This window comes from Neolamprologus brichardi, chromosome 1 (assembly GCF_056152115.1).
Source record: "Neolamprologus brichardi isolate AB-2024 chromosome 1, ASM5615211v1, whole genome shotgun sequence".
Lineage (NCBI taxonomy): Eukaryota > Metazoa > Chordata > Actinopteri > Cichliformes > Cichlidae > Neolamprologus > Neolamprologus brichardi.
The window spans coordinates 7,950,271-7,977,650 of record NC_142104.1 but is presented as its reverse complement, the minus strand read 5'-3'; the positions used below and the strand labels follow the sequence as shown (position 1 = coordinate 7,977,650).

The 27,380-nt window shown below is 38.5% G+C and overlaps 2 protein-coding genes across 3 annotated transcripts; both read right to left on the bottom strand.

Moving 5' to 3' along the window:
- Positions 1–441: 441 nt before the first annotated feature.
- Positions 442–22,861, bottom strand: LOC102793689 (enhancer of mRNA-decapping protein 3-like). Of its 2 annotated transcripts, XM_087847055.1 has the most exons (8): positions 22,772–22,861; positions 21,896–22,075; positions 20,562–20,746; positions 12,017–12,066; positions 11,716–11,878; positions 4,296–4,449; positions 3,338–3,555; positions 442–2,245 (listed from the first exon to the last, which is right to left on the bottom strand). In XM_087847055.1, exons 2-8 carry the CDS (start codon positions 22,057–22,059, stop codon positions 1,911–1,913), a joined length of 1,269 nt encoding a protein of 422 aa, XP_087703181.1. In that variant the 5' UTR covers positions 22,060–22,075; positions 22,772–22,861; the 3' UTR covers positions 442–1,910. The 2 variants fall into 2 exon arrangements, with proteins under 2 accessions (XP_087703181.1, XP_006779801.1); XM_006779738.3 differs by having other exon boundaries at positions 11,716–12,066.
- A 193-nt stretch (positions 22,862–23,054) lies between these two features.
- cyp1a (cytochrome P450, family 1, subfamily A) lies at positions 23,055–27,138 on the bottom strand. Its single transcript, XM_006779737.3, has 7 exons — positions 27,033–27,138; positions 25,778–26,640; positions 25,560–25,686; positions 25,371–25,460; positions 25,039–25,162; positions 24,335–24,421; positions 23,055–24,092 (listed from the first exon to the last, which is right to left on the bottom strand). The coding sequence occupies exons 2-7, from the start codon at positions 26,615–26,617 to the stop codon at positions 23,795–23,797; spliced, it is 1,566 nt and encodes a 521-aa protein (XP_006779800.2). The 5' UTR covers positions 26,618–26,640; positions 27,033–27,138; the 3' UTR covers positions 23,055–23,794.
- Positions 27,139–27,380: the final 242 nt, after the last annotated feature.

Sequence of the window (27,380 nt, the reverse complement as noted above, 5' to 3'; positions counted from 1 at the left end):
GCAATTACTATGTCTAAAACTCCAGCACATCAAGTGATGTTGAACTTGTTTCACACTTAACGGTGTAATGTCACACTGTATACACTGAGTGGATGTAAGTTTTTAAAGTACCTTAGCAAATCATTCATAACTATTCATAATCTGTAATTACTCTTACAGCAGTGACCTTTAGGAAATGGGGGTTAGAAATACCCTAAGTTCAAAGAATAGAACACTTCTGAAAAGATTAACAAATAATGCTGCCCCCTGGTGGTGATAGTTTGAGTTTGCAGTTTGGAATTTTAAAACATACCTTTACATGCTTTGCTGGTGGTCCAACAAGCATAATTTACGAAAGAAAATGTCCTACAATTAAGAGTCATTTGTTCAAACATCACTGGGTTTTGTAGTCAGAATTAAAAGGCAGACAGGCATTGAATTCAACATTTTTATTTTGCAAATCTTCTCCTTTTCCCCCCTTTACACCAATGAACCTCAAAATGAGACTTCTCCACAATCAAAAATCCAAGGCATATTTTAAAACGTGAACTGATGACAGTCATGATCACATTTTAGTCTCCGCTACAATGAAAACAATGAACGGTGAGAATACACAAGAGGCTGTAGTCACTGTGACCTTTGTAATCCTGAATGGTCACTTTGATATTGTGAATATTTATTTTTCTGCAATTCACTCACTCTAAACAAATTCCCTGATTCCTTCTTATTGTTTTTGGCAAAATACCTGTTGCCATGTCCTAACAAAAATGACAAATCAGCAAATGCACAAAAAGAAATGTGTATGGACACCGAAGATGAAGTACAAAAAACAAGGAACAGTTATTTACAAATGTAACAAGTTAACTGAGTACATAAAGTGTAAAACTGCAAAGCCTTCATATTTATACCCTTACCTTTCAACTACATTTGTTTGATGCAAAAAAAGTTCATAAAACCAGTCTTATGAGCTTTTGAAAAACTGTTATTGCTCCATTTCAAAAGTGCACAGCTTCGGTTTTGAAAATAAAATACAGACTTTTTTGTTCACGTACAGCTAACATTTTGCTGAAATGTTAGCTTTAACAGAAATTTTTCATGATGACCAAGAGCAAGTCAGTTAGAGAGGTAATTTAACTGCAAGTGCAAAAAAGGAAAACGTTCTGCAAATAGTAATAACAACAACAACGCCATAATAAATAGCAGTAATACTTGGAAAATCAAAGTGGTAGAAAACTACTACGAACTAAAGACACCAACTAGTGTAGAAAGAGTGCTACCACAATGTCAACGAAAATATCAACTTCTGTTTTTCCACCTTTTTTAAGAAGTTATTCCTGAGATGTGTTCAAAAAAAATAAAAATAAAAATATAGATTCTGTATAATATCACATTTTCAATCGAACATGCTACACAATTTATATGACAAAGAGCACCCTTTTCAGTAAAAAACCCCCCAAAAAAACAAACAAACAATACAACATATGGAAATACAATGGGCACAGACCTAAACCGTGGAAGATGAATGGCAGTTTTGACTGGCAGTCAGCTTTAGGTTGAGCGCCACTCCAGGTCTGGGAGTCAGGGCCTGACTCCACATGTAATTTAAAGAAGGAAATAGGAATTGTGTATTTGCTACTTTGACTGGTCACAAGGTCAGAGGTCAAAGATACTCACAGTGGTCAGCATTTTGTAAACATATTCACATCACCAGAGAGCCCTTATCAGAACGCACAAAGAACAGGAAACCTCTCCCCTTCCAAAACAAGGTGTCACACACAGCGTAACACACAGTTTATTCTTTACAATGATGCTTCCAAAAGTATCATTATGTTTCATACACATTGCAACACAGTTTTGCTTGGAGCATGTTGTTGCTTGTCTGCACACTCAAATGACCCATTCACTCCAAGCACCAATAAGTATAGACTCTGTTATACTGAGTGCAGAGGGATGACGAATTTGCATCCAAAAGGTGAGTGGTAGTTGATTCCAACTTCTTGGTAAACCATCTTAGGGAGGCCAATATCACAGAGGTAGACTCTGCTGTCTTTGTCTGCTAAAGGCAGTGGAAGTCCTAAAGAGAGGGTCCACTTTGCGTCCACACTCTGAGGCTGCTCACTGACTGGGGGATCAATACTTAGGACTGGAGCACGGTTCTTGTTGGCCCAGTCAGCAACAGATTGGTACCAGGACTGCTCTTTCAGCAGTGGATTCTCATGGCAGTCCAAGCAGTTGATGACGAGATCGACTGGGCTCATGGGCAAGTCTGGGACACAGCCAAAGAGGGAGAATGTTTTTTAGTTGTATTGCAAAATCATAAAACAGAAAAAAAAATATTAGTGCATGTGATCCCATTACAAACAGTACATTGAGACACTACAGGAATTGAAAGTGCCAACACATGTGGCACTTTCAATTCCTGTAGCAAGGAGTGAAATTATCACCCCTTTCAAAAAGATGCTGGTGCATCTCACCATTTAGCTTTTAATCCAGAGGGGTATACTATAGAGCTCGACCTATATATTAAGTATTTATTGATTTATTATGTGGGTACTTATAAACACCTGATAAAAGAAAATGTAAAAAGTTAAGAGACAGGAGACACACCCTTTTACCACATTATGAGTCAAATAGTACATCCACCAGAGGACATTCTGCAGCTTGCTGTTGGCAACATGTTTGGATTGCTATAAACACAACAACCAGCTGATCCGAGCAGAGTTGGGCAGAGCATAAGTGAGTAATCCACGATTTGTTATGACAACAAAACAAGAATATTTTTAAACTGCAGTGTCGCATTATCTTAGTAAGGACTCATAAATAACCTATGTGCTTTGTGTGTCTGGAAGAAAAAACAAAAAACAAAGTGTGTTAACTACCAAAAATCGGCATCATTCTATACAGCCTCAAAATTATATCATGATATTTTTAAAAAAATAATTTTATGACAATATAGAAAACACTCAATGTTTTATTGCCGTTTGTAGCTTTCAGCTTCCTGCAAGACTTCCAGCTGTCTTCAAGACAACACTGATCAAAACAACAGTAAATAATTATAAACCAAGAGTGGATTATCTTGTATTAATTTAGACTAACTAAAACCTTGCAGAGATGAAACCAGTGTTTTGATTTATAAGTTTACGTCCAAGATATCAGTATGAGCTCCAAGCACAAGAGGAGTCAGGAGTGTCTTAAATGGTGCACCTCCACTAGAGGGCAACATTTGCCTATGATAGTCAGTTACAACTGGGCAAGGTTAATACACCGTGCCCCCACTTTTCTAGCAACACTGTTGAGACCTGTGTAGGCTACAGTGTGAATACAAAATACTTTAATACTAATACTGGTGGAGTTTTACCTTTGACGCTGGAGACCTGCTTTCCGCTTGTCTTGCTGAAGAGGTTGACCTCACTGGTGACCGACTCTTGCATCTTGACAAAATTAGGCAGGAACAAGATCACCTCCACTTCATGGTTGGCTAAGTGCCTACCACAGCTGATGCCTTGGGCTCCCTGAACATGGGGACCACACAGAAGGACCACGGTGGGTCTCTGGTGGACATTTTTTGGTGTGAGCCTATGAATATTTGAGAAAAGAAAGATTTCTCCATAAAAATCACAGGCAATGACAAGCACATGAATTACTTTGCGATCAAACTGGCAATACCCCATCTCAAGGATTTTGTGGGAAGTCGGACACTCATTAAATTTCTGTAGAAAAGAAAAACTGAACCCCACCAAAGGTTTCTTAATTTTGATTATGGGAATTATGACAATGGTATTTTACTAAAGTAGTAGTATTTTATTTATAATTACATTTTTAAAATATCCCAACCTTGATAAATCTTAAATAAAGTCTTCTATGTTTACAAGGTGGTTCTCACTGAAATAGTTGTGATTTTGCACTACAACACAAAATTAAACCTGATCTGAGTGCACTGTACTTCCGATTTAAATCTGACTCATGCAAGGATTGCAGTGCAAAGTAGATGAAAGGACTGAGGCAATAAACCAGTTTTGTTATGAGCTACTGTGTTGTGTTTCTTTGATGTTAAATAAGCCTCTGCCACACTTAAAAGTACATGTAAATAATACCGAACAGGGTTTGCTTTGGTCTTTTAGGATGTTCCTGACACTATATTCAATCTTAATGTAGAATGTAGTGTCTTCCTAAAACAATAAGCCTTGTTTTTCAGACAAGAATGTTTTACACACTGTTGTACATTCCTTTTCTTATAATACAAACCACTAACAGTAGCTAGCCATGAGACTGGGAAGTCTAAGGTGCCACTGAAGCTAGGACTGGTACCTCCTTACCTGTTCGGTCCACCTAGCAATGTGAGAGCCATCTGACTGGAACAAACACCGACTGCTTCTAGCCTGCGCTCAAGAGAAAGACCCCAGCGCTCTGCAGCTGCTAGGAGTTGTTTATGAAGCTCATAGGGCACGGTGGGAACCACCAGACCTGTGTCTGCAAAAAGAAAACATGTGAGACAGAGACTGTGTTAATGTGTTTTCATTTCAGCACCAGTTTTAGTTACATTCTAGAAGCAAAACATTTAATAAAACTGAAGCCATTAAGCCATTTATCTCCATCAAAATGGCTTTAGAAAGAAAAGTAGAACTCAAAGTACAGTGCAGTCTCCACTAGGGATGGACCGATCTGATATTACGTATCGGTCCGATACTGACCTAAATTACAGGATCAGATATCGGAGAGAAATAAAAAATGTAATCCGATCCATTAAATATCAAAAAAGCAAATCACAAAACTTGCGACATGGCGTAACTTGGCTCATAACCTTAGCACGTTGGAGCAGTATGCATCACGTGATAGAGCGGCTGTGGCGTGCGAGACCTGTAGGTGGTCTGGTTGAGCATTTCATCTCCGAGGAAGTCATCCCAGAGAGAAGTAAAGCAAGTGTGTAAGTTCATCTCTGAATGTTTGTAAAGCATTCCCACGTTAAGCTTAACAACCGATATATAGAGCAACTGCCTCTTCTCTCTCCCTCCCTCTCCTGCTGCTACTTCAATCGTGAAACTGATTAATGATCAGCTGATCACCTTTTCTGTCACGACTCCCGTCCCTTGTTTGTTTTTGGCCCACTTTGTACCAGAAAGAGGAAACCAGCGGCTGAACAACAGCAGCATATTTAAGCTTGATAAGCTGTTGTTAGAATTTATTTAATATTACTTTCTACACCAGGATCCTTTTCTACGTAGCTGATGGCTGGTAACTGTGCAGGAGCGGGTCTAGCGAAGTTTAGGCAGGGGGGCCGATAGGGCATTAACAGGGAAAAGGGGGGCACAAAGACATACTTTTCTTTCTTATTCTCATTTAAAATGTCTAGATTTTGATAAATAATTATCTGAATCTTACAACCAAAGTTTTAATCTGATGTACAATGTCTAGAAGTCCATTACTGTATATATTAACTATTAAGTCTAATATACCCAAGTAAGCTATAGTACTTTTTCTTTGGGAAGGTACCATCTGTGCAGTCTGTGATTCTGTTGAAGAAAGATGTTGAATCTATTTAATTATTGTAGAAAAATAATTCATTTCTGTTCATTCTTTTTATGCGTGCATTAAATTAAGGTTGATTATGTCGATTAAGCAGGAGGGCAGGGGGTGGTTCCCTTTTTTTTTTTTTTTTGCTGATAGTTGGCAACCCTATTAGTTAGGTTGTTTAATATTTCTGCTAAGTACTCTTTAAATTACCAGAATAGGGAGGATGGAGGATTTAAGTTTATTAGATTGATCAGTATTGCTGAACTATGAAATATTTTGGGTGCAGTGTATTTTTTGCATAAAGGTATAACAGAATAGCTTTAGTGTTTGTTTGTTTTTTTAACTTGAGTATGAACTTATACAAAATGCAGCAAGATATTTAAAAAAAAAAAAACAACTGTTTTATTGATTTAAAAAAATACACTATATCGGATTCAGTATCGGCAGATGTCCAAATTTATGATATCGGTACCGGACATAAAAAAAGTGGTATTGTGCCATCTGTAGTGGAAACAAATCATTTTTCTAGCATGTCTTGTTTCCACTTGTTACTGTAATCACCAATAAAAATTTTACTAGGAAAAAGTGTGGTTCATCAAATGACGTGCTTAACAAGCTCTGACATGATCAAAAGTGAACTTGTAGCTGCTTCGGTCGTTTGCTTTACATAGCAAAAGCTGCAGACGTTAAAACATGACGATGAACTGTTATGAACTTCGTCTGACACCATGTTTAAAATAGGCAGATTGCTGAAGGCTGATGATAGCCATCCCACGTTCTATCGCTATGATACCTGCAAAAAGGAGAGGTGAGTCTAAAGGCGAGCATGGGGTATAGTTAAACATGTTTATTTTGAATGTTTAGGTAAAATCCTTTTCCAGATTTAGTTAATTTTAAAAATAATATATAAATAAAACTGTATTATATATTTAAAAATATATACAAGGAAGCTTTCTTGCAGGGCAGCACGAGAAAGACATCCATGCTTTTAACTGACATTACTTTACGTGAGATTTTTTTTATTTTTGGATTTCATTTTAATATGCCATGCATTTTTGAGAAATGTATGCAGTTAAACTATTAAAACATGAATTTTTAAAATAGAAATTAATGAGACCTGTGTTTTTTGTTTTTAATATTTATTATTGCTCATTAATAAGAGACTAATGACTCTTCCTGTCATTGTTTGTTCTAGTATAAAGTGTTTTTGTCCTTGTTACATGACCTGTAAATAGTATCTCTGTATGTTTTTACTAGCTTGTGTTTAACACCAACCTGCCAGAGGGTCTGGAGACGGAAATTAGCCCAAGGCTATAATCTGGGATATTTACATTTGTTAAAGTCTTCATTAATATGTATTGCCCCTCTTTCTAAATAAAATAAATAAATACATAAAGACAAAAGAATTTCTTACCTAATTGCTTTATTAATCTGTTGAATAATCAATGACATACTGGATTAGGGCTAGGGCTGCAGCTAACTGTGAGTAAACTATTGGGGAAAAGCTGTTCTTCCTCTATCTGACCTGATCTTGCTCCCATCACAAGATTCTCCATTTCCCTTCCTGTTTGTCACTGCTGTCTGAGGAAACAAAGGAAAGATTGGCAGCCTTTAGAAAAGATGGCAAACATGAGGCAGTCAGAGTGATAACGCCTATTCCCCACAGGCCCTGAACTCACACGCACCATCACATGGTTTCTGACCAATTCCCAGCTCTTAGCTGCGGGACAGGACTGCACTGCACTGGACCCCCCACACTGGCTGCTTCTCAGTCAAAACATGCAGCGGGTTCGCGTGACAAAAAAAGGGGGGGCAAACATCACACAAATATGAACACCTGCACCTGTATCCCAACATCTTGTGGTGAGAAACTGGGGAGGGCTAAAGTAAGATGGATGATGGTGGTGATTGGGCTAAAAAGTGAGTCCATTCATCTTCTTATAAACACACCGTTACCCATGACCAGATGAACCATCAGACAAAGTATTTAACCCAAAAACATAATACATGCACTATACACTTTTAGGTAAGATTTGCCACCTTTCTACTTCAGGAACCTTTAAGAACTGCGTGAAGCACTCTCCAAATCGTTTTGGAGGCTTCAGCCACTGGACTGGTCTGACTAACCTAATGACTCTTGCTTTGGACTTCTTAAAAAAGTCTGTTTTTAATTAGCTAACTATAGGAGCCAAAAACAATCATTTTAAGAGCACCGTTAAGAAAAAAGTAAATCATTGTTACAAACTCTTAATACACATTTAATTACTACAAAAGTAGCTTTCGCTTCACAAGTCAACTTTTCGTAAGCAGTCCTATTTCAAGAAAAATTCTTAAATCTCTTTGTTTGTTTTTTTTTTTTAAATTGCATCCTTCATACCATGTAACCAATCACAATTGTTCTTGTGTATTTCCTTGAATTACTGTAATGTATATCTGCAGTTTGTTTTTCTTTTTTTAAAAATCACTGTACAAACTAAATTGTGTGGAAAGCTTTATAGAGGGTGTGCTAATCCCTAGCTATCCATTGCCTGTGGCACATTATAAGGGTAATAAGAGTCAAGCTGGGGGAACAGTGCGGCTCAGGGTCCCTTTGATAAATAAAGCTACTGGGAGGCAGTTAAGTCCTTAATGGCCTCTTACACATCTCCGGCCTGGCAGCTGAGAAGTTGGTGGCCTTACTGGTGTGCACAGAACTTACACTGACACAAAGAGATGCAAGCGCGTGCACACACACACAAACCCCACATCACACTCATATACACCCACGACTTTGCACCCAGACATGCAACACTCTCAATGACACACACACATTCTACACACGCACACCCTCATACACAAGATAATTGCATATAAACACAGAGTCTCATGCCGTGCCTGACCGAAATTCTTGCTTATCTTTAGGTCGGCCCTGTTCCACTCCCACTATTCTTTATTGATACCACACAAAGACTGCTAATATGTTTCAGTGGGCAACAGAAATCTAGAGCATGCCAATCCTCCTGTGAGCGATAAGCACAGGAAAGTCAACTGGTTCTTGTCATGCAAGTGCTGCCTTGAGTGCCAAGCTCAGAGGAAGTGGGTGTTGCACTAGTATGCACTAATTGCTTTTAAACCAACCCATCAGGTGCGCTTCTTAACTCTGCTGCTTAAGTTTCTGCAACCAAAACGCCCCAACTTTCTCTCGCTCTCACATATGCATACAATTCACACACACTTCCAGTGCAGTATTAAAAACAGACTAGCTAAACTGGGTAGCTGTGAGTATACAGCAGCGCTAAAATAAACTGAGCTGGAAGTTATCCTTCAAGCATGACAAGGAAACCGGCAAGACTGAAAGCAATACGCGCTGGTTGGATACGAGCCATGTGTGACTAAGGCTTGCACTGGGGTAGGGAGGGAAAGCAGCCCATTTCATTCACTCATGCTCCACTTTAAGAGTTGCAGAGGTAGCAAGAAGAAAATAAAACTAACATTAAAATTTGAAATATTACCTTTTAATAATTTAGTGGTTCAAACAGCTTAATATTGAAGCGCCACAGAGATTTTTGAGTCTCAGTCTTCCTTATTGTTTTTACCTTTTTTAGGCACTATTAGTGCACATAATAACAAAGTTAATATATGTGCAAGTAACTCCTATGAGCTCAAGCTCATGCTATACATTGCTCTAAACAACCAGGTCAGAGTTGTTAAAAATGGGTTGTAACGATTCAAAATATGCTTCTATCTATGCCAACAAAGTGATGCAGCACGAATAGTTAAAGTAAAAGAAGCTCATATTTAAATCATTGCAACATGTTTTCTAATTTGGCTTGCCTGACCTGAAGTTTCACTACAGTAGGGAAGAGAACAGCACAACTAAACTACAGAGGCGGCAACCTTCACAACAATGACTTATAGAAACAGAATCTTAAATCCCCATGTCCGCTCGTTATGTCAACCTAACCAACAGCTGGGCACTTTGTTTTACTTTCTGTGTTCTTGCACTGTGGTTTTATCTGTTTACTGGCAAAGTTTCCAGGTCAAGAGCACTGCAGCTTTTTCCTGCTTCAGAGGTGCTGTTTATGTAAGGCTGTACGGCAGCATACTAATTACAGAGTGCAGAGGACGGGGATTATGATGACAGCCCTGGGAAGCAAATCTGTCTGCACAGTAAGAAAGGAGGCTCTGCTTGGAAGCTATCTGCAGAATGGTTGGCAGCTGCTTATACTGAGCTCTCCTGAGTCACCACATAAAACTGTCGATCTGGGATAAAAACACCAATGTCACACACACACCTGTCACCCTTGTACTAATATCTAGTCTTGCTTATATTCAGAAATTTACATAGAACCATGCATCCTGAGGAAACAATATAAATTTGAATCATTTGGTGTAACAATATGTGACAATGCAGGGTACAACACCTATCCAACGGTCAGAAAAATATGCAAATTACATTTGACCACAGAGAGAACTAAGAAGCATACTTTGACCAAGAAAAAAGTATGTTTAAAAAAAAAATAAAAATAGCGCCTCATTTTAGGGTCTGCCTGTGGCAGGATTAATTTATTCTACAGTTAATTCCGTATCAGACCACATCAGTAAAGTTTAAAACAGGCCACTCTTTGTGCTACAGCAATTTTCTTTAGTACTGTTCACCTGACAACAATCACACCTTTGACTCCAGGGCCTGTTAGCCATTACCTATCTTGTGTCTGTATTAACCAATTACATAATATTCCTAGATTGAGCCAGTTTGAGAAAGGGTTACAAGAGGTTGCAGAAGTTGCATCAAACGGCAAACAGTAAAAAAAAAATAAAAAATAAAAAAAAAGGTAAATATTAGAGTATTTGTATAGCACTTCACTAGTCCCTAAGGACCCCAAAGCACTTTACACATTCAGTCATCCACACATTCACACACACTGGTGATGGTAAGCTACATTGTAGCCACAGCCACCCTGGGGCGCACTGACAGAGGCGAGGCTGCCGGACACTGGCGCCACCGGGCCCTCTGACCACCACCAGTAGGCAACGGGTGAAGTCTCTTGCCCAAGGACACAACGACCGAGACTGTCCAAGCCGGGGCTCGAACCGGCAACCTTCCGATTACAAGGCAAACTCCCAACTCTTGTGCTACGATCGCAACAGTAACCAGGTATAGATACACACTGCCAACTAGCCTGCAACAGGGTGAACTCTGATCAAGAAATTGGGTCAATTGTGAGCGCCACTTAATGGTGCATGTTGTCTCCTTCACTGTGTTGAATAAAAGAGACACTATTAAAAGCTCATTTAATATCAATTGTAAAATAGACTATGTCACCATTTGACAAAAGCCATAACCCTTTCGCCAACTGTGCTTGTCAAAACAGTGCTGTTATATAACCAGAGTGTACACCTAGCCAAGGTTGAAACAGTGGGAGAAAAAAACTACTCTGTCCAAAACAAACAAAACTAAAGACACACTTAAAAATGTCCTGTATATTTAATGTTCACTATCTTATATAAACTTAAATAAGGATAGTTCCCACGATGCACAAAGTATTAATGAAGGTGAGTCAAACTGTGTGTATAGCAAGATTAATTTTGTTCTTTTATCAAATATAGAAAACCAGTCAGAAAAGGCCTTGCATTTACATACTTCATTCTTATCCACTATTTATTTCTGTGAGGTGTGATCACAGAAAGAGATTAAATAAACAATAAAAAAATAAAATTTGCCCGTTACTCATTCAACATGACTAGATGCATCCGAGTGAAGCTGATATTTTTTCCAGATGTTACCTCAAAGTCCTTTTATGACCAATTAGAGAGCAAAATCACAACTCTTTAAAAGTGACCTGAATTTTGCGTGGAGTATTGCTAGTTATTATAGCTGGGTGTCCAGCTAAAAAGAAACAGATTTCTACAGTTTTCAGGTGTAGTCTACATAATTGTGTAAAGAAAGGATCTTTTTTGTTTTTTTCTTATTTAACATTCACAGCGTAGTCTAGCATGGATCACTCAGAGTTTGACTACTGTTTTAATGTCCTGAAGGGTCTGGCCAAATGATCTGAACTATGATGTCTTGCAGGGCAGAGTACAACTGACTCACCGCTGGCTCCACTTGCAGCTTTGGCTTCTCTGCAACTTTGTCTACTTTTAATTAAAATGAAGTTAAATATTTTGAAACACTGGACCACAAATTGTCATACACAAATGTGTCCTTGCCACCAAAAATTTGTGTGTGCATCTTCTTCTTACCCGTACAGTATTCCTTGCCCCCATGCTGGGGCACAGTTATCTGTCTGTATGTGACCGGTTTCACCTCCAGAATATTCTCATCATGGCGATAGGACTGGGTCTTCTGCTCAGCCTGTGTATTGTGATGTTGTAACTTGTTGCTGTTGCTACTGGCCCCATCAATCTGGGAAAAAACAGCAGCCTTGTCGAACAGAGCCAGGTTTCCCTCAAAATCAAAGTCAGTGTCCAGATTCTCATCAGTCCCATCACCAAAGCATTCATCATTCTTTGATCTCTGCCCTCCAGCCCCTCCATTCCTCACATTGCTTCTCCTGGGTGTGGACTGTGTCGTCCCTCTGCTGTTTGATGAACCTGGAGACAATGGAAAACACAAACTCTGAGGATTGCTCACATAAAACAGGATTTGGTGTTGGACAATGCTGGCAAAGATTTAATCAGAACATTATCAGGGGTAGGTGCACAAATGGGACCTCACGATCCCTGAGGAAAAGAGTATATGTGCCATTGCAAACGATTCAAAACTTGTTATGGATTTAATTACCCAAGCATGCAAACATTTGAAGAAAGAAAGATTACACTCAATCATCAGAGGTGGTCTGTATGAAGTTAATAGTATATCATGTTAGCATTTTGAGCAGATCATTTACTCTTACTCAAGGAGGAAAAACAATAGACTTACGCCACTACATTTAAATAAATGAAATCAAGTAGCAATGCTTGTCTTTTTCCATACATTTATATACTATCCATTAAGAGGTTCATAGTTTGCTGATGCTAGGCCTGCTGGCATAGTAATATTCCACTACAGCCACACGCCCTCATTACTCTGTTCATAGCTGAATAATAGTTAAGGTGAAAACAGGAGGATCAGATGATACAAAGCAAAGTGTGCCGACTGCTTACATTGTCTTTTTGTAAAGAGCCAAAAAATATAATACAGTCTGTTACCGAGTTTGTAAAAATAAAACTTATTCTAGACTTTTAGTTGGAGTAGAGCAGGGGTTCACATTGATGTGAACCTCGGGCACTTGTACTGGAAGGTCATTACCTTACAAAGTGCTCTGAGATGTGTTTTCAACTGGTAACAATAACAAACTGAACTAAAATGAAAATGTTGACTGTCCTTGAGCTTAATATGTTCTTAACGCATATCTGATTTGCTCTACTATATTTGGCGGTAATGTGGTCCTGGCATGTGTCACATGTTAGATCCAGTTGTCAATTTTCAAGACAAGCTGACAAAAGGAGTGTGTTCATTTAGGTTCATTTTTGTAAGCTAAGCCTGAGCATGTGCCAAATGATGCCAGTCTTTTACACACATAAAATGACACAGCAATGTGTTTTGTTTTTTTATTTAAAAAAAAAAAGTTGGTCACCATTTCTTAGCTTTGTTGAAAAAAAAACAAAAAACAAAAAAAACCCAAATAGATATATGCATAAAAATAGATTTAAAAGTATTCTTAATTTATAAATTAAAAACAAAACAAAAAACAAAACAAAAAAAAACAAACACCTAGTGTACCTCAAATTGAACAAAATATTACAATAAAAATCAGGGAATTATGGTGTAATTAATCTCTACTACGGTGTCAATTAGAATCTAAAGAAGAAATGAATCATATAGAACTTCCAGTCTGAATCCCCTGGATTAAACCCCATCAGCTGCAGGTTCAGAGCGGGGAGCCAAAGGCTCTGCTCTAAGCTGGCACATGCCTTTTTTCCTTGAAACACAGATTATTTTAAATATATATATTTAAAATGTCAGACCCCACTTATATGCTAATCATCTCTAAATGAAGCTAGGAGCTGTCATACTATATTGAAAGCCATTGTGTTATAAACCGTGTAATCCATACACAAGTTCCTGCACTCAGCAGTTTCAAATTCGGACTGGGAGGTTGCAGCCCTTTTATCTTGGATAGCTGTTACTGCAGACTCTTATCGTCTCACGGATAGTTACAATAGCTCAATGAGAACAAAACACTGCTAACACTTAAAAGGTCCAATGGCTGAATGAGCGGTGCTTGATAAAGTTTATGTACATGTAAGCACCAAAAAAAAAAACAAAAAACCCCAAAACAAAACAAAAAAAACAAAACAAAACAAAATGAACCAAGGGAAAAAAAAAAAGCAAACTGGAAAAACCTGGCCTTCAACCCCAACCATCTAGAGCTCTCACGCTAACAAGGAGACACAGAAACACACTCACACGCTACTGTCAGTGTGACAGCTAAGGTACTCTGGCTTCTCTCACGCAATATGCCGGGAAGCATATTGTCATCGTACACTTCGCTTGACACAAATTTGCCAGCAAAACTAATTTGACACCGCTGTAGCTCTATTCAGCAGTAAATTGGTGGCCAAACATGCAATTACTTTTTACATCACAATTTTTTATTTTTAAAGAAACTATATAGATATATATATATAAGCTAGCGTCTTATTAGAGCAAGCCAACAATGTCATTATTTACAAGGAAGTGTTTTGTCATGCTATGAATCAAAATCTGAATGAACTTGGCAAAGCTCCAAGTTAAACAGGCTAATGAATAACAAGTAGACAGACAGTGAACCTTACTGATTTGAGTTTAGACAAACTTCCCACAACAGCTACAACTACAGAGGCCTGGAATGTTCTTAACTGAAATGTGAGTTTAGGTAAGAACACAGTGTTCAAACTGTGAAAGCATTTCATAAAACAATATATTTTATTATTTTTAGAGATCTTGGTGGTTTTCATTAAATTGGTCCATGCACTACTCAATATCTGGTTTCATCAGTTATCATCAGTGATTAGAAGAAAAACCCCAAACAATCCCTACGACGTAAATGTGACTAAAAAAAAAAAATTAAAAAATAAAACCACATTAAACAGACACCAGTAAATACATTTAAAAATGCAAAGCTTAGAAGTGCCATGAAAACTTGTTGGTGAGGAGCAAAATCAATCAAAAATGGAAGAGCTGCTGATGATTGTGGTGAAGCACACGCACACTGATAATCAAAAGGCAAAGTCAAATAAAATGACCTACTTACTTACTTACAATAGACTCTCGAAGTCTATTATAACTGCAGCATTTTCCGATTAAAGGAAGTGTGTGAGGTTACTTAAAGAACGAGGATGTTCGTGATGGCACGGAAAACACAATAGGAAGGCAACAATGGTGGTACGCAGGGCAGTACAAGTGTTTGATTAGATTTGCAACTAAAAATAAATGGTTGCCGATTTTAATATGCATTTAGGAGCACGTAGGCATGTGAGTCTCACACAGTGGGCAGCAAAGAGGCAGTAAAGACATTTCGTATTTGGCTTTTGGATGGTTTTGGATTTATTTATTTTTTAAATATGATTTCACTCCATATAAGCAGCTCCTCCAAAAGACAAGTTGAATGAGATCTGTTTGGGGTTAATGAAATCAACTGTTCTTCTATACCCCTATGTATCCTCCTCTATATTCCCTTTGTGCTCTCCAAGAGAGATCATTAACAGATATTAAAAAAAAATAAATAAAAAAATTCCTAGAATCTGTGATCTTATGTGTGCAACAGCCCACCCTGCCTTCCCGTCTTTGTGACTGGGGGCTTTTTGGGAGCATGGCATTGCGTGTGAAAGGACCAGCCCAGCCCAAGCCACTCAGCACGTTGGCCCTGTGCAATTTGGGCATTAGCTCCCTGGCCTCCAGCCTGAAAGCAAGAGATTAAAATAAAAACTCAAAGGTAAACATTGCTTCCACAATTGATATCGCTTTGGCTTTCCAAGCACACTGGGACAACATGGCTTCCTGTCGGGGAGGGGGTGTCGGTTTCCTGTGCTGGCCAGAAGCAAGTCAGGGAAATGAGATGGGGGGGAGAGGGAGAAAGAGAGAGAGAGAGAGAGCAGGGCACTAAGCACAAAAGCCTGGCTTTGCATAACCTTCTCTTTAGGAGCAGACACCAAGAGGGAGGGGTAATGTTTATTGATTTTAGTCACACACGTATTGTAAAGAGGAACTTTGGTACAAGTGTTTAGCACGCTATGGGAATCATAGTGGGGAGTTATAGCGAGGCACTGTTTGGTCCCAGGCTCAGGTTTCTGAAGAGAAGGCAGCAACACGCACACAGGAACTGACAATGGATTAGCAATTTATGACTTATGACTTGAATCTATGACTTATTCATTTAATGAAACATGGAAAAGACCAGTTTTCTATTGTTCACGTTTCTATTTCCATGTTCAGGACGTAGTGTTTAATCACACTGGAGAACACTGGCAATTTTTTTTGACCCCTGACTCTTCCATTGTTTGGTGATCCTGAGTGTAAAACTGAACAGACTTTAAATGACTCCAGCGGAGGCCACAGAGCTGTCCAAGCAGATTTCCTCCTTATTTGCTGCTGACTAGAGGAAATACTGTTTTAACTTTTATCTAATCAGGAAGGTTGAGTAACACATTCTGATTTTTACAGCAATGTGCACAACTTCGGACAGGAAAATCTAAATATGTGCTTTAGTGTCAACATGCATCAGAGTTTGCGTGTAAAAAAAAGGTTACGACTGAAAGCAATAATACCCCAAGATCTTGGTTTTATAAAATGTCAATATGAGTTTAAAAAAAAAAAAAAAACCCTCTAAAATACATAACAGAACTTTATCATTAAAGTTACAATAACAGCAACAAATTAATCAGTTAGTTCTGAAACTAACATCTGCCAAAGAGATGCATTGATCACAAACTGACCATCATACCAAATGAGATACCTGTATATTCCTCTATAGCAAAATCTACTGTGCAAGATAAAACAATTTAACAATATGCAACATAAAGATGGTAGAATCCATCTTTAATAGGGTCAGTCTACTTTATCGCCAGCTTCTTTTGACAAGAGATGCCCTTGGTAGCCTGAAATCATAATAAAACCTTATTTAATCTTGTCAAGGACAAGGCTAGTGCATTCACTATTCTGATAGTGGGGATCTCATTGGAGCGCCACTTACCGTATTTTTCGGACCACAAGGTGCACCGGATTATAAGGCGCATTAAGCGAAACAAAACAGTCAGATAAGTCAAACTAGAGATGGCACGATACCACTTTTTTATGTCCGATACCGATATCATAAATTTGGATATTGGCCGATACCGATATGAATCCAATATAGTGTGTTTTTTAATAAATAAAACTGTTTTTTTAATATCTTGCTGCATATTGTATAAGTTCATACTCAAGTTACAAAAAACAAAAACACTAAAGCTATTCTGTTATACATGTATGCAAAAAATACACTGCACCCAAAATATTTCATAGTTCAGCAATACTGATCAATCTAATAAACTTAAACCTACTCCATCCTCCCTATTCTGGTATTTTAAAGCGTAAGCAACCTAACTAATAGGGTTGCAAATTCCCAGCAAAAAAATAAAATTAATTAATTAATTAATTAATTAAAAAAAAGGAAAGGGAACCACCCCCCACCTCATGATGCTTAATCGACGTAATCAACTTTAATTTGATGCTGTGTGCGCGCGTGCGTGTTCATTTTAGTAACTCACTTATTTGGATTTGATTAAGGCTAAAAATTATCAATCTTGGAGGCAAGGCTGCTCTGACTGACAGCTATACAGACAGAAGCAGCAAAAACAATAGCCGTATGCAAACATCTTGATCTGACAAGTAATGCAGCCTGTTGTGAGGTATAGGGACTTGTAAGATGTTGCTTTAGTTATGGTGACTGAAATGATAGTATTTTATTAGTTTGTTACTTAAGACTAATAAGCAGGTATCCGCATCTGTATATTGCACCTGTAGAGTTGATAGGGCTTGCCAGTGTTAGCTGGAAATTAATATGGTTACTTCTTGCTCAAAAACAAAAAATATCAAGAATAGCCATCAAATTAAGTGGATGGGTGAGTAATATCGCAGTGGTTATGTTAATCTTTACATGCAGTCTAAGGGCACATATCAACCCACAGCACACTGAAAACATGCGAGTTTCTTTGCTCAGCACAATAGTCACTCCCCACCTGTCCAACTCTCGAGCTTACCCGAAACAAAGCTCAAGTTCACGCATCACCATTTTGACAATGTGAAATCCAGGAGATTGTCTTTGATGTGTATAGAGGGTGCATTCCAAGCGTGACAGTTTGGCTGGGAGTGGTGTAACGCTGCACTACTTCAAACAAACCAACTAATTTCAAGTCTTTTTTTCAAATCAGTCAAGGCACCTTGCAATTGCATCTCATAATCACTGTATGCTTTTTTTAAAAAATTCAATTATCATCCATTCACTTCCGCTTATGCTTTTACAGGGTCGTGATGGGGCTGGAGCTTATCCCAGCTGTCTTAGGGTGAGAGGTCACCAGTCTGTCACAGAACTAACATATAGACACAGACAAACATTCGCACTCACATTCACACCTATGTGCAATTTTAGAGTATCCAATTAACCTATCCCCACCAACTGCATGTTTTTGGACTGTGGGAGGAAGCTGGAGTATCCAGAGAGAACCTACGCAAACACCGGGAGAACATGCAAATTCCACACAGAAAGACCCCGGCCTGATGGTGGAATTGAACTCAGGACCTTCAACAGTGCTAATCACCATGCTGCCATTCACTTCCACTTATCCTTATTACTCAGTTCAAAATTCTGATGCGTCCTCCTTTACATTGAGCTGATCAATGGGTGATTTTTTTTAGCCGTGTTTGAGCTCCTGCTCAAACTGTATGACTGAATTGCAGGGGTTAGAAGTTCGTAGCTCACGATATATGTTCTTACACTATACGGCCCAATCCGAGGGGCAACCAGGATTTCAAACAGGTTTGATTTTCTTGTGACCACACGATTGCTGATTGGGAGCTGGTCATGAGGTGCTAATTGCTTCTCGTTATCTCTTGTATGCTAAGGCGAAACTCGGGCCGATCCCCAAAAGGGTCGCACGAGTGAAAAAGTCTTAAAATGTGCCCCCCCAAAAAAAAAAAAAAAAAAAAAGGAAATCACACAGTGTATGCCCAGCTTTACATTACAACCAGCAATTTTATGCTAGTTTCTTGTTTCTATTAGATCAGGGGTGGGCAATTCCAGGCCTCGAGGGCCGGTGTCCTGCAGGTTTTAGATCTCACCTTGGGTCAACACACCTGAATCACATGATTAGTTCGTTACCAGGCCTCTGGAGAACTTCAGGACATGTTGAGGAGCTAATTTAGCCATTTAAATCAGCTGTGTTGGTTCAAGGACACATCTAAAACCTGCAGGGACACCGGCCCTCGAGGCCTGGAGTTGCCCACCCCTGTATTAGATAAACATTTCCAAATCACTGGAAATCTGTGATTGATTGTTTGGTGAAAGCAAAGTGTGTATATCAAACTAGTGTTAGGTCAGGGTGGCATACAAAACTAGTTGTGATAACCAAAATCTTTGAGCTCCCTTCCAGTATCAAAGACAAATTTTTCTGGTCAGTGAAGCATCCAAGATAGGCAATGGGGACTTTCAGGAGTCATTAAGTACCATTGAACACAGCATAACATTGGGACATTGTGATTTGGTACAGATGCAGTGTATAATAATAATAATAATAATAATAACTTTGTTTGAAAGCGCTTTATAAATAAAGTGCTGTACAGCTATTTGAAACTAAAAAGATGAATAAATAAAAGGGATAAATAGCAGTACAAGTAAAAACACAATACAAGTTAAAAACAGTAAGAATTTAAAAACTAAAAGCCATAGTATCAGGCTATTAATCCTTTTATAGTTTAGATTTTATGTAACCAAAAATGATTTGCACTTCCTTTTTGTTATTTGGTGAAGAACATTTCGATTGTACAAACACAAACTCTGACGTTGAGTGACACTGCACTTTTGCCCATCTTTAGTGAGGCAACTTTCAGGCAATTAAAAGTGTGATTGGGAAATATGTGAAATTGCTGATTGTCAACAATTTCACATATTGCCCAATCCTATATTGTCAGTGAACAATATCAAATTCATTTTCTACTTAGAAGAGAACTCTATGGCCATTGCTGTGGTAAATTTCTGTTACATATTTCATAACTCTCAACATTATTGCTGCACTCTGCAACAATAGCCCTCTGTGATTTGACAACTAGGAAATAAAGCTTCACAGTAAGCAATAAGCTGAAGTTTTAAAAACGCAGGGATTTCCCCATTTTATAAAGATGTCAAACTGTCTCATTGTTCTGGAACAACTGTAAAATAATATGTCACCATTCTCGTATGATAATGCATAACCACGTGCTTTCCAAGCTGTGTTCAGTTGCTGTAGTTTGATTAGTACATCCTTTGTTGAGTCTAAAGGTCACTTGGTTATCTGTCATATCAGTGGTCAAGATGTTATATGAACAGATGCTTACAAGTACAGCATTTGTCTCATGTCATAGCAAAAAGGTTTCTGACATGTTTAAAAACATAAATTTGGCATTTTCATTGGTACAAAACAGAGATTTTTTTCTTCCCTACAAGTTCAAAAAAACCAATACTTAAAAATGAATAAATGAATTTAGTAATTTTCACCATACGTTTGAATTTTGTTAGTACTTTCCAAACATTAGACTTTGCATCAAATAATAAGAATATAATTAGATAAGTAGAACATAGAACAAATTATTAAAGTACTGCATTTTTGCCAAAGTCTAAGTTTGTGTGCACCTGCTTGAGTCTTACCCAAGAACGGTATGGAAGGAAAAAAAACAAAACACTAGCTTATATTTGTTAACATGAACACTGAGGTGAATTACACAAGTGACTATAAGGTACTGACCTTAAGTGTTAAAGTGCTTTATTCCTATATTAACTACCAATTAAATAAACAGCTAGATGATGAAATGTCAATTCTTTCAGGTCATGACCTACCTTTACGGGGATTGCTGCTCAAACCAGAGCTGTTGCTTATTGCAAGAGAGTGATTTGTTTTGTTAGTCTGGCCATGGCGTCCTGTTGATATGTAGCTGGGTTCTGTTGCAGTGTCTTTCCCAGCGCTGGTCTTGTTGACTTTGTTCTGGATATCCAGGAACTTCAAGTCCTTGATATCCATAGCACTAAAAGGGACAAAAAACAAAACAAAACTAACATTACTTGGAACATTACTTGGAACATTACTTGGAACATTACTTGGACGCTTTTCTTTGCAAACTCCTTTGACTACGATGACCTGGATGACTGAAAACCTTCACAGACATTACTTGGAATCCAAATGGTACTACGTTAATAATGAAATATCCATTCCTTACATTGCTGGGAAATATTTTTCAATCCAAAACCACAAAAGTGATATTAACGGAGTTCTTGACTGGTTCTAAAATTTTAAACTAATATGTTTTGCCTAATTTTAAAGCTATTCATTCAACAAGCACTTACAGTCAATTCGTTTGTCATTCATAGAAAAATATGGAGTTTGGGATGACTATGTTTAAAATTTTCAATGGATACATGGACCTATATGCCAAACTTAATAAAAATACACAGAGATAAGTAATACTGGTACAGTTATGGAAAAAAATAACTATATACCATTGACTTCATGACATTTGGATAAACAAAGACTTGATTTTCTCTCATACTATTACATCTTTTTGACTTTAGAAGCCACTATAAAACTCATTATCACAATACTGCTTGTTGAAACTGATGCTGTCAAACAATTTATGTCCACTGTTACTGTGGAAAAAAAGAACGCATTTCTGATTTGTCTAACCAGAAGTCATAACAGGCCTTCACCTCTGGGTTCACTGGCAAGCGGCAGCTTGTGCTGATGTTTTCTGTGGTGAGCATGGATTCCTTGAATTTGAAAATTTTTCAGTCAACTCAAACTTCAGTTCACTACAAACAGTTCAGTAATCATTCTTTACTTTTAATTGCGAAAACATGGTCAAAGTTCAACATAACATGGGGATCTGTTGAATTATTAAGCAAGGTAGTACAGTTGTTTAGTTTTGTATTAATTTCCAAATGCTTTTTATTTCAGCAAAATAAAAATGTGACATGTCAGTAGCACGCACTGAGGATTTTTTCAAAGTTGTACTCATGCACTAAAGGGGAAGCTGAAGGGTCTTTAAAAACACACACACACACACACACACACACACACACACACACACACACACACACACACACAGAGACACACACACCAAGGAGAATTACAAAACCTGGTCAAAGTTCTGAGCTCCCTGGTGTATTCTATGCATTACCTGAATGTGACCTCAGGAACAGGACACTTGACTCCATTGTGATACGGATGTTTCAGGGAGATGGTTTGGCTGACGCGATCAACAGATGACACCTCACCCTGATAAACTCCCAACGTTGCTCCACAGTCTATGGACACAACACTACCCACCCAGTCTGTGGCCATTCTCTTTACAATGATCCTGTTTTAAAAACAAAAACGGAAAAAGGGCTTTAGTGAGATAAGTGTTAGATCAATGTTTAACAGGCTAATTCAGTGTAACGAGTACATACGGTTTGCAGACTAATTTATTAAAAGTTGGCTAACTTGGGCCATTGTAGGCATGACCAGCAATTAGCCATCTGGCGTACAACTTGTTTTTTCGACCAGAGACCTTATAAGAAAAAGACTTTACACTAAGAGTCCTGAACGCTGAGTCCGAACTTTGCGTTAGTAAAAGCGGCCGTGGAAGCTAAAAATCACAAGATAAAACTAGATTTTAATTAGCTTAACTAACCAGCACCTGTGTGGTTGTGGTGGGCGTATTACAAATCAGACGTTTCACAAGTAGGTGTAAATATTAGCAACCTACCGTTTTAGCAGGAAATCTTTCGTTTGTTATGTTGTAATACAAAGTTATTTATTTAAAAATGACCAAAGCTGTTGCTGACATTCTTGTGAGGACAATATTTAAACAAAATTACGCAAATCTCAACATTTCGCCATATACCAAGGAAGCTATGATAGCTAGCTCGGTAGCTAACATTAGCTTGTCTTCTGTCCCCTCTTTTTTCTTTCTTTGTTTTAATAAAAGCAGATTGCAGCAATTTTGAATTTGGTTTCTGTCGCCGTTGAGCTAAGAGCCTAAATCTACTGAATCTACAGTGGGTAGATTTACCTTAGCGAAAAGCTGTGGTGAAATGTCAAAGCAAGACAGAGCCCAGGCTGTGTTTTTTTTTGTGAACGCTGTGTTCCGGGTTACTACGTCACTTCCTTTATGTCCCACGTTGCTTTGTTTGTGTCTGTCTCCACTCATGTGACAATCAATGCTCACACATAATCTCAGTATGTACACGATTTTTCTACAAAACTAATTATATTATGATTATTTATGTGTTATTTGTTTCTTTATTCATTTATTGGCGGTCTTTTTTCCCCAAGTCAAGATGAACAAGAACAACTAATTAAAATACATTTTTATTTGTGTATCAAGGTTTCATGCCCTTACATTTTGTACATTACCAACTGAAATATAAAAGTGTGTTACATATATTCCAAAATCAATTGATCGCAATGCTGTCTTGATAAGTTATATAATTGCACAGCAAATATAAATGTTATGATCTTAAAAACAAACAAACAAAAACAACATTATGAAATACAAAAGTCTTGGTGTTCACTCAAAATCACATTTTGGGATACAGATATAGCTTCAGTGTGTCTTACATCCACAGCATAATGGAATGCAAATAATTAGCTTACATGTGTAAATGTTATCACAAGGTAAAATATGTTCACTTCAGAGTCCCGTAGAAAAGGTTTGGTTGCAGCATACTAAACTATCCACCCAGTAAGACATATTCTTTGTCCCAAAGTTCAGTTGTTTTGTTTTTTCATTTATGAATGGGAGCAGTTTATATTGCTGCTAACAACACAGCAAGAAAAACAAACTAACTCCTTAAACTTCACTGAGAAGCAGCAGCCCTTTGCAGAAGTATCTCTTAGCTAACCAAAAACAGAACAAGAGACACAGACCTAGACATCATTTATAATGTGCAATAAGCAAACTTTGCTTATTTGCTTTAATGCCATTAGCTCTATAAGCCAAATTTGACATCCAGTGTCTTACATTCTAACTTTGATCCTTACAGCTTCAGCTTATATCACCTACTAAGTTACAAATTGTACATTATAAGGAACCTCACTGCTCATTCTTAACTCGCATTGTGGCTCTCAGATGGTAGCGTTTGTGCTTCATTGTTAGACCATACTCTGGGGTCAGGTCTAGCTGGTCTCCAGGTAAGGCTTGAAAGTTTAGTTTTTGAATGAGGATAGCCAAGAAGAGGAAGACTTCATTTCGTGCAATAACCTCGCCAATGCAGCGTCGCTTTCCCAAGCCGAAAGTCATCACCTTCTCTCCCTCTACCTTGTTGACCTCAGTGCCATCAGCATTCAGGAAACGTTCTGGCTTGAAGGAAAATGGATCTTCCCACATCTCCCTGAAAGGTTCAGAAAATAAAGGAATAAAAAAATATTGCGCTAACAGGCTTGAAAGCTTACAAATCTCTAGGCAGATTTGGGGAAGGAAATAAAGACTACTATTGTCTTTCTTTACAACTATCCATAAAATGGCCTGGTGAAAGACATGTTACTGTATTTCTGTAGTATAGGGTAGCTTTGAATATGAGTCAGTTTGCATCATTCGTTTTGGCAAAGTAAAAATGTAGCAAAGGAAACCTACGGGTCATGGTTGATCTGCCACTGATTGATGAAGACACAGGTGTCTTTGGGGATGAAGTAGCCATTCAGCGATGTGTCTTTTGTGGTGCTAAAAAACAACAAAGTGTTAATTCATTGCATAATAACAGGTTTTCACATTTATTTTTATGACTGTAAAAGCCTTGTTTTGTGTCCATCTTTTTGGTCTTCTGTGATACTGTTACGGCCCTAGCAGGGCCGCCTCCTGAAGTTGTCTGTGTGGGCGTGTCCGACCATCTCTCCTGCCTTACTTGCCGCCTTTCCCTTTTACACAGCTGACTCTCGTCAGTAATTAAAGAGATTTAAGCCCAGGGAAAGGTGAGCTCTGGGGCAGAGTGCCATTAGTGTGTTTGCAGCTAGCGAGCTGAGTGTGTTGCTGTGTTTGCAGCTGGTGAGCTGCACTCTTTTTGACTTACTTTGTGCTTTATTGACTAACATTTGAGTTTTGATTATTTCTTTAAATGGTGATAGCGGCTTGTCCGTCTCTTTTAGTTAGTTTTAATAGAAACTTTAATAAAGCTCTTTAATTTAACCCTTATGCCTTTTTGTCTCCTTTTTCTGACCCGGACACTTTTTGTTACTTCCCCCTCACCGCCTGGACCCCTCAGGGGAACGTAACAGATACTTAGCAGGTCATTTAACACCTATATCCTTTTACTTTCCTATTACAAAATGAATGAATCTCACCAGTGTGGGATTGTAAAGGGCAGGTATGAAGAATGGCGAAAGAGTTCCAGGATGTAGGCTTCAAGAAGGGGCAAGTTGTTCCGATCAGAAAAAACAGGCATACGATCGAGACCTACTTTTTCCTCTGAAAATGAAAAGAGATGATAAAATATTAGCGTACGAGAAGATGAGATTGACATTGTACCTTCTGACTCTGTCAGTGATTACCGAATTACAGTTAATCATTCTGCTTTGAGAGGAACAAGATGCACTTTCTTATCATTTACTTGTTCTTTTATCAAAAATCTATCATGTAAGAGAAATACAATACGTCCCCAAAAAGCTATACGTACTTATTTCTTCAAAAAGCCTGTTCTGGATCTCAGGGTAAGCCACAAAGTACATCAGTGACCATGACAGAGCAGTGGAGATGGTGTCAAAACCTAGGAGAGACACAAAAGTTCTGTCAGAATATTTTTTTTCTCCGAAGTTATGTTCCTTTATGATTATATCCCTTAACACAAAGAAAATAATTCTCCTACCAGCTCCAAATAGATCATTGACGATTCCAACAATCTTCTCATCTGACATCTGGATGTTTGCATTCTCGTCCAGCTTTCTGTCCTCGCAGTGATCTATGAGGGAGTCTGTGATGTCACGGATGTTGTCCTAAAAGTGGATTTAAGGACCATCTAAATTAATGTCTGTAATTTCTGCAAAGTACAATGAGCTAAATAATATTGTATAGTGTGAGGCGTACCTTGTCAAAGGTGGCATAGTGCTCGGTGACAAGCTTTTGAACGAACTTGCTGAAGCGAGCATTGAGGCTCATAAATTTTTTCATTTTTGTGCTGGGCAGGTACTGAAGAAGGGGGATGAAGTCCGCTGGGTTGCCACTGCCCACAACCTTGACAAAATCATCACTGAGGTTCACTAAGCTAACCAGCTCATCGTCATGGTGGTCATAGCGCCGGCCAAAGCACATGCCACAGATGACATTGGCAACAGAGACGACGACGTAGCGGAAGGGGTCAAAGCTGCCTTTGGTCTTCATGACAGTGTTGAGCTCTTTGATCAGATACTCAGTCTCTTTGCTGATATGTTCCTCCAGGGCACATGAGTACTCTGGGGTTGTGCTGTCTAAGTTGGAAAAAGAACGCAGCGCACTGTAGGCCAGCTTTCTGCGGGCACGCCAAATGCCAGCTTGGTCTGTACTGAAAGACAGACTCTTGCCATCATTGATGTAGCGAAAGCTGTACAGGTCAGGTCTGCCTGCAAACTCGTCCCCTTGTTTGATGAGAGCCTGTCGAACTGTTTCATTACCACTTAAAACGACCACAGGACGCATGCCAATCTGGATCTGGAAGACGTCACCGTAGCGTTTGCTCATAGAAGTGAGACTCAGGTAGGGTCTACTTCCCAGCTCTAACACATTCCCAATGATAGGGAAGGGCTTTGGGCCAGGGAGTTGCTGAAGCCCCTCGGGAATCTTGTTTTGTGCATTCTTAATAATCAGGTAGACCAGACACGCTGTTGTCACAGCCACCAAAACATGTGATACTGACAGTGCTCCAATGAATGGCAGTATCATTAGAGCCATGATGACGTTTTTCTGGCTTCAACCTGTAAATTAAATTGCAGGTGCATTAGAGCAGTGTAGACAATGGGAGAGAGAGAAATAAGTGTTACGCAACATGTAGAAAACATTTACTATAAAGTTTGAAGTAACTGAGAACTGACGTGTATTTGCATGTATCTATTTGGCTTTTTATTTTTAAAAGCACACCAGCACTTATTACAGGTAGTCTATGCAAAGTAGTGGCCTATGTGTATAGGTATAAATTAATTACTACAGTCTATGGTTCAGGTGAAAATACTAAGTAATGCATCAAAGTTGTTCTAGCAGAAATAATCTCCATTTTGCACTTCTCTTTTCTTCCAGCTAATAAGTCAGTCAGCCTATAAATCAGTCTGCTGCATTCTTGCCATTTTGTATATGCATGTTTTAAGCTTACCTTTGATGAACTGATGCAGGAGAAACGGCACTCTGATTCCTGGAGTAGTTTTTCCAAAGTGCATGTAAAATGTTTGGAAGAGTTGTTGTGAGTTCACACTCTCGATGTCCCTAAAATCGGCAATGGACTCCTGCTTTATACTGTGCTCGACAGCTTGATTGGTTACTGTTTGTGACGTATCCTGCCCCCTCTCCCTCCCTTTTTTGTCATGAATGAACTTAGTACAGAAAAAATGGTGCGTGCCTGCCAGCCTGCGTGCGCGCGCGCGCGTGTGTTCTGGAAAAAAAATACATAAGAAATGCAAAGAGGAGTCATCATGTCTTTATCATTTATATGAGTTTTATATTT

What these genes read in the sequence shown, in the direction of transcription:
- LOC102793689 (XM_006779738.3), bottom strand. Translation starts at nt 22,059, where the DNA reads ATGGCCACAGACTGGGTGGGTAGTGTTGTGTCCATAGACTGTGGAGCA. An exon ending in GTTCCTGAGGTCACATTCAG is followed by an intron (nt 20,747 to 21,895) that starts GTAATGCATAGA and finishes TGTCCCTTTTAG; the next exon opens with TGCTATGGATATCAAGGACT. An exon ending in TTGCTAGGTGGACCGAACAG is followed by an intron (nt 3,556 to 4,295) that starts GTAAGGAGGTAC and finishes AAATATTCATAG; the next exon opens with GCTCACACCAAAAAATGTCC.
- cyp1a (XM_006779737.3), bottom strand. Translation starts at nt 26,617, where the DNA reads ATGGCTCTAATGATACTGCCATTCATTGGAGCACTGTCAGTATCACAT. An exon ending in CAATGATCTATTTGGAGCTG is followed by an intron (nt 25,461 to 25,559) that starts GTAGGAGAATTA and finishes TGTCTCTCCTAG; the next exon opens with GTTTTGACACCATCTCCACT. An exon ending in CCCTTTACAATCCCACACTG is followed by an intron (nt 24,422 to 25,038) that starts GTGAGATTCATT and finishes GTTGTTTTTTAG; the next exon opens with CACCACAAAAGACACATCGC.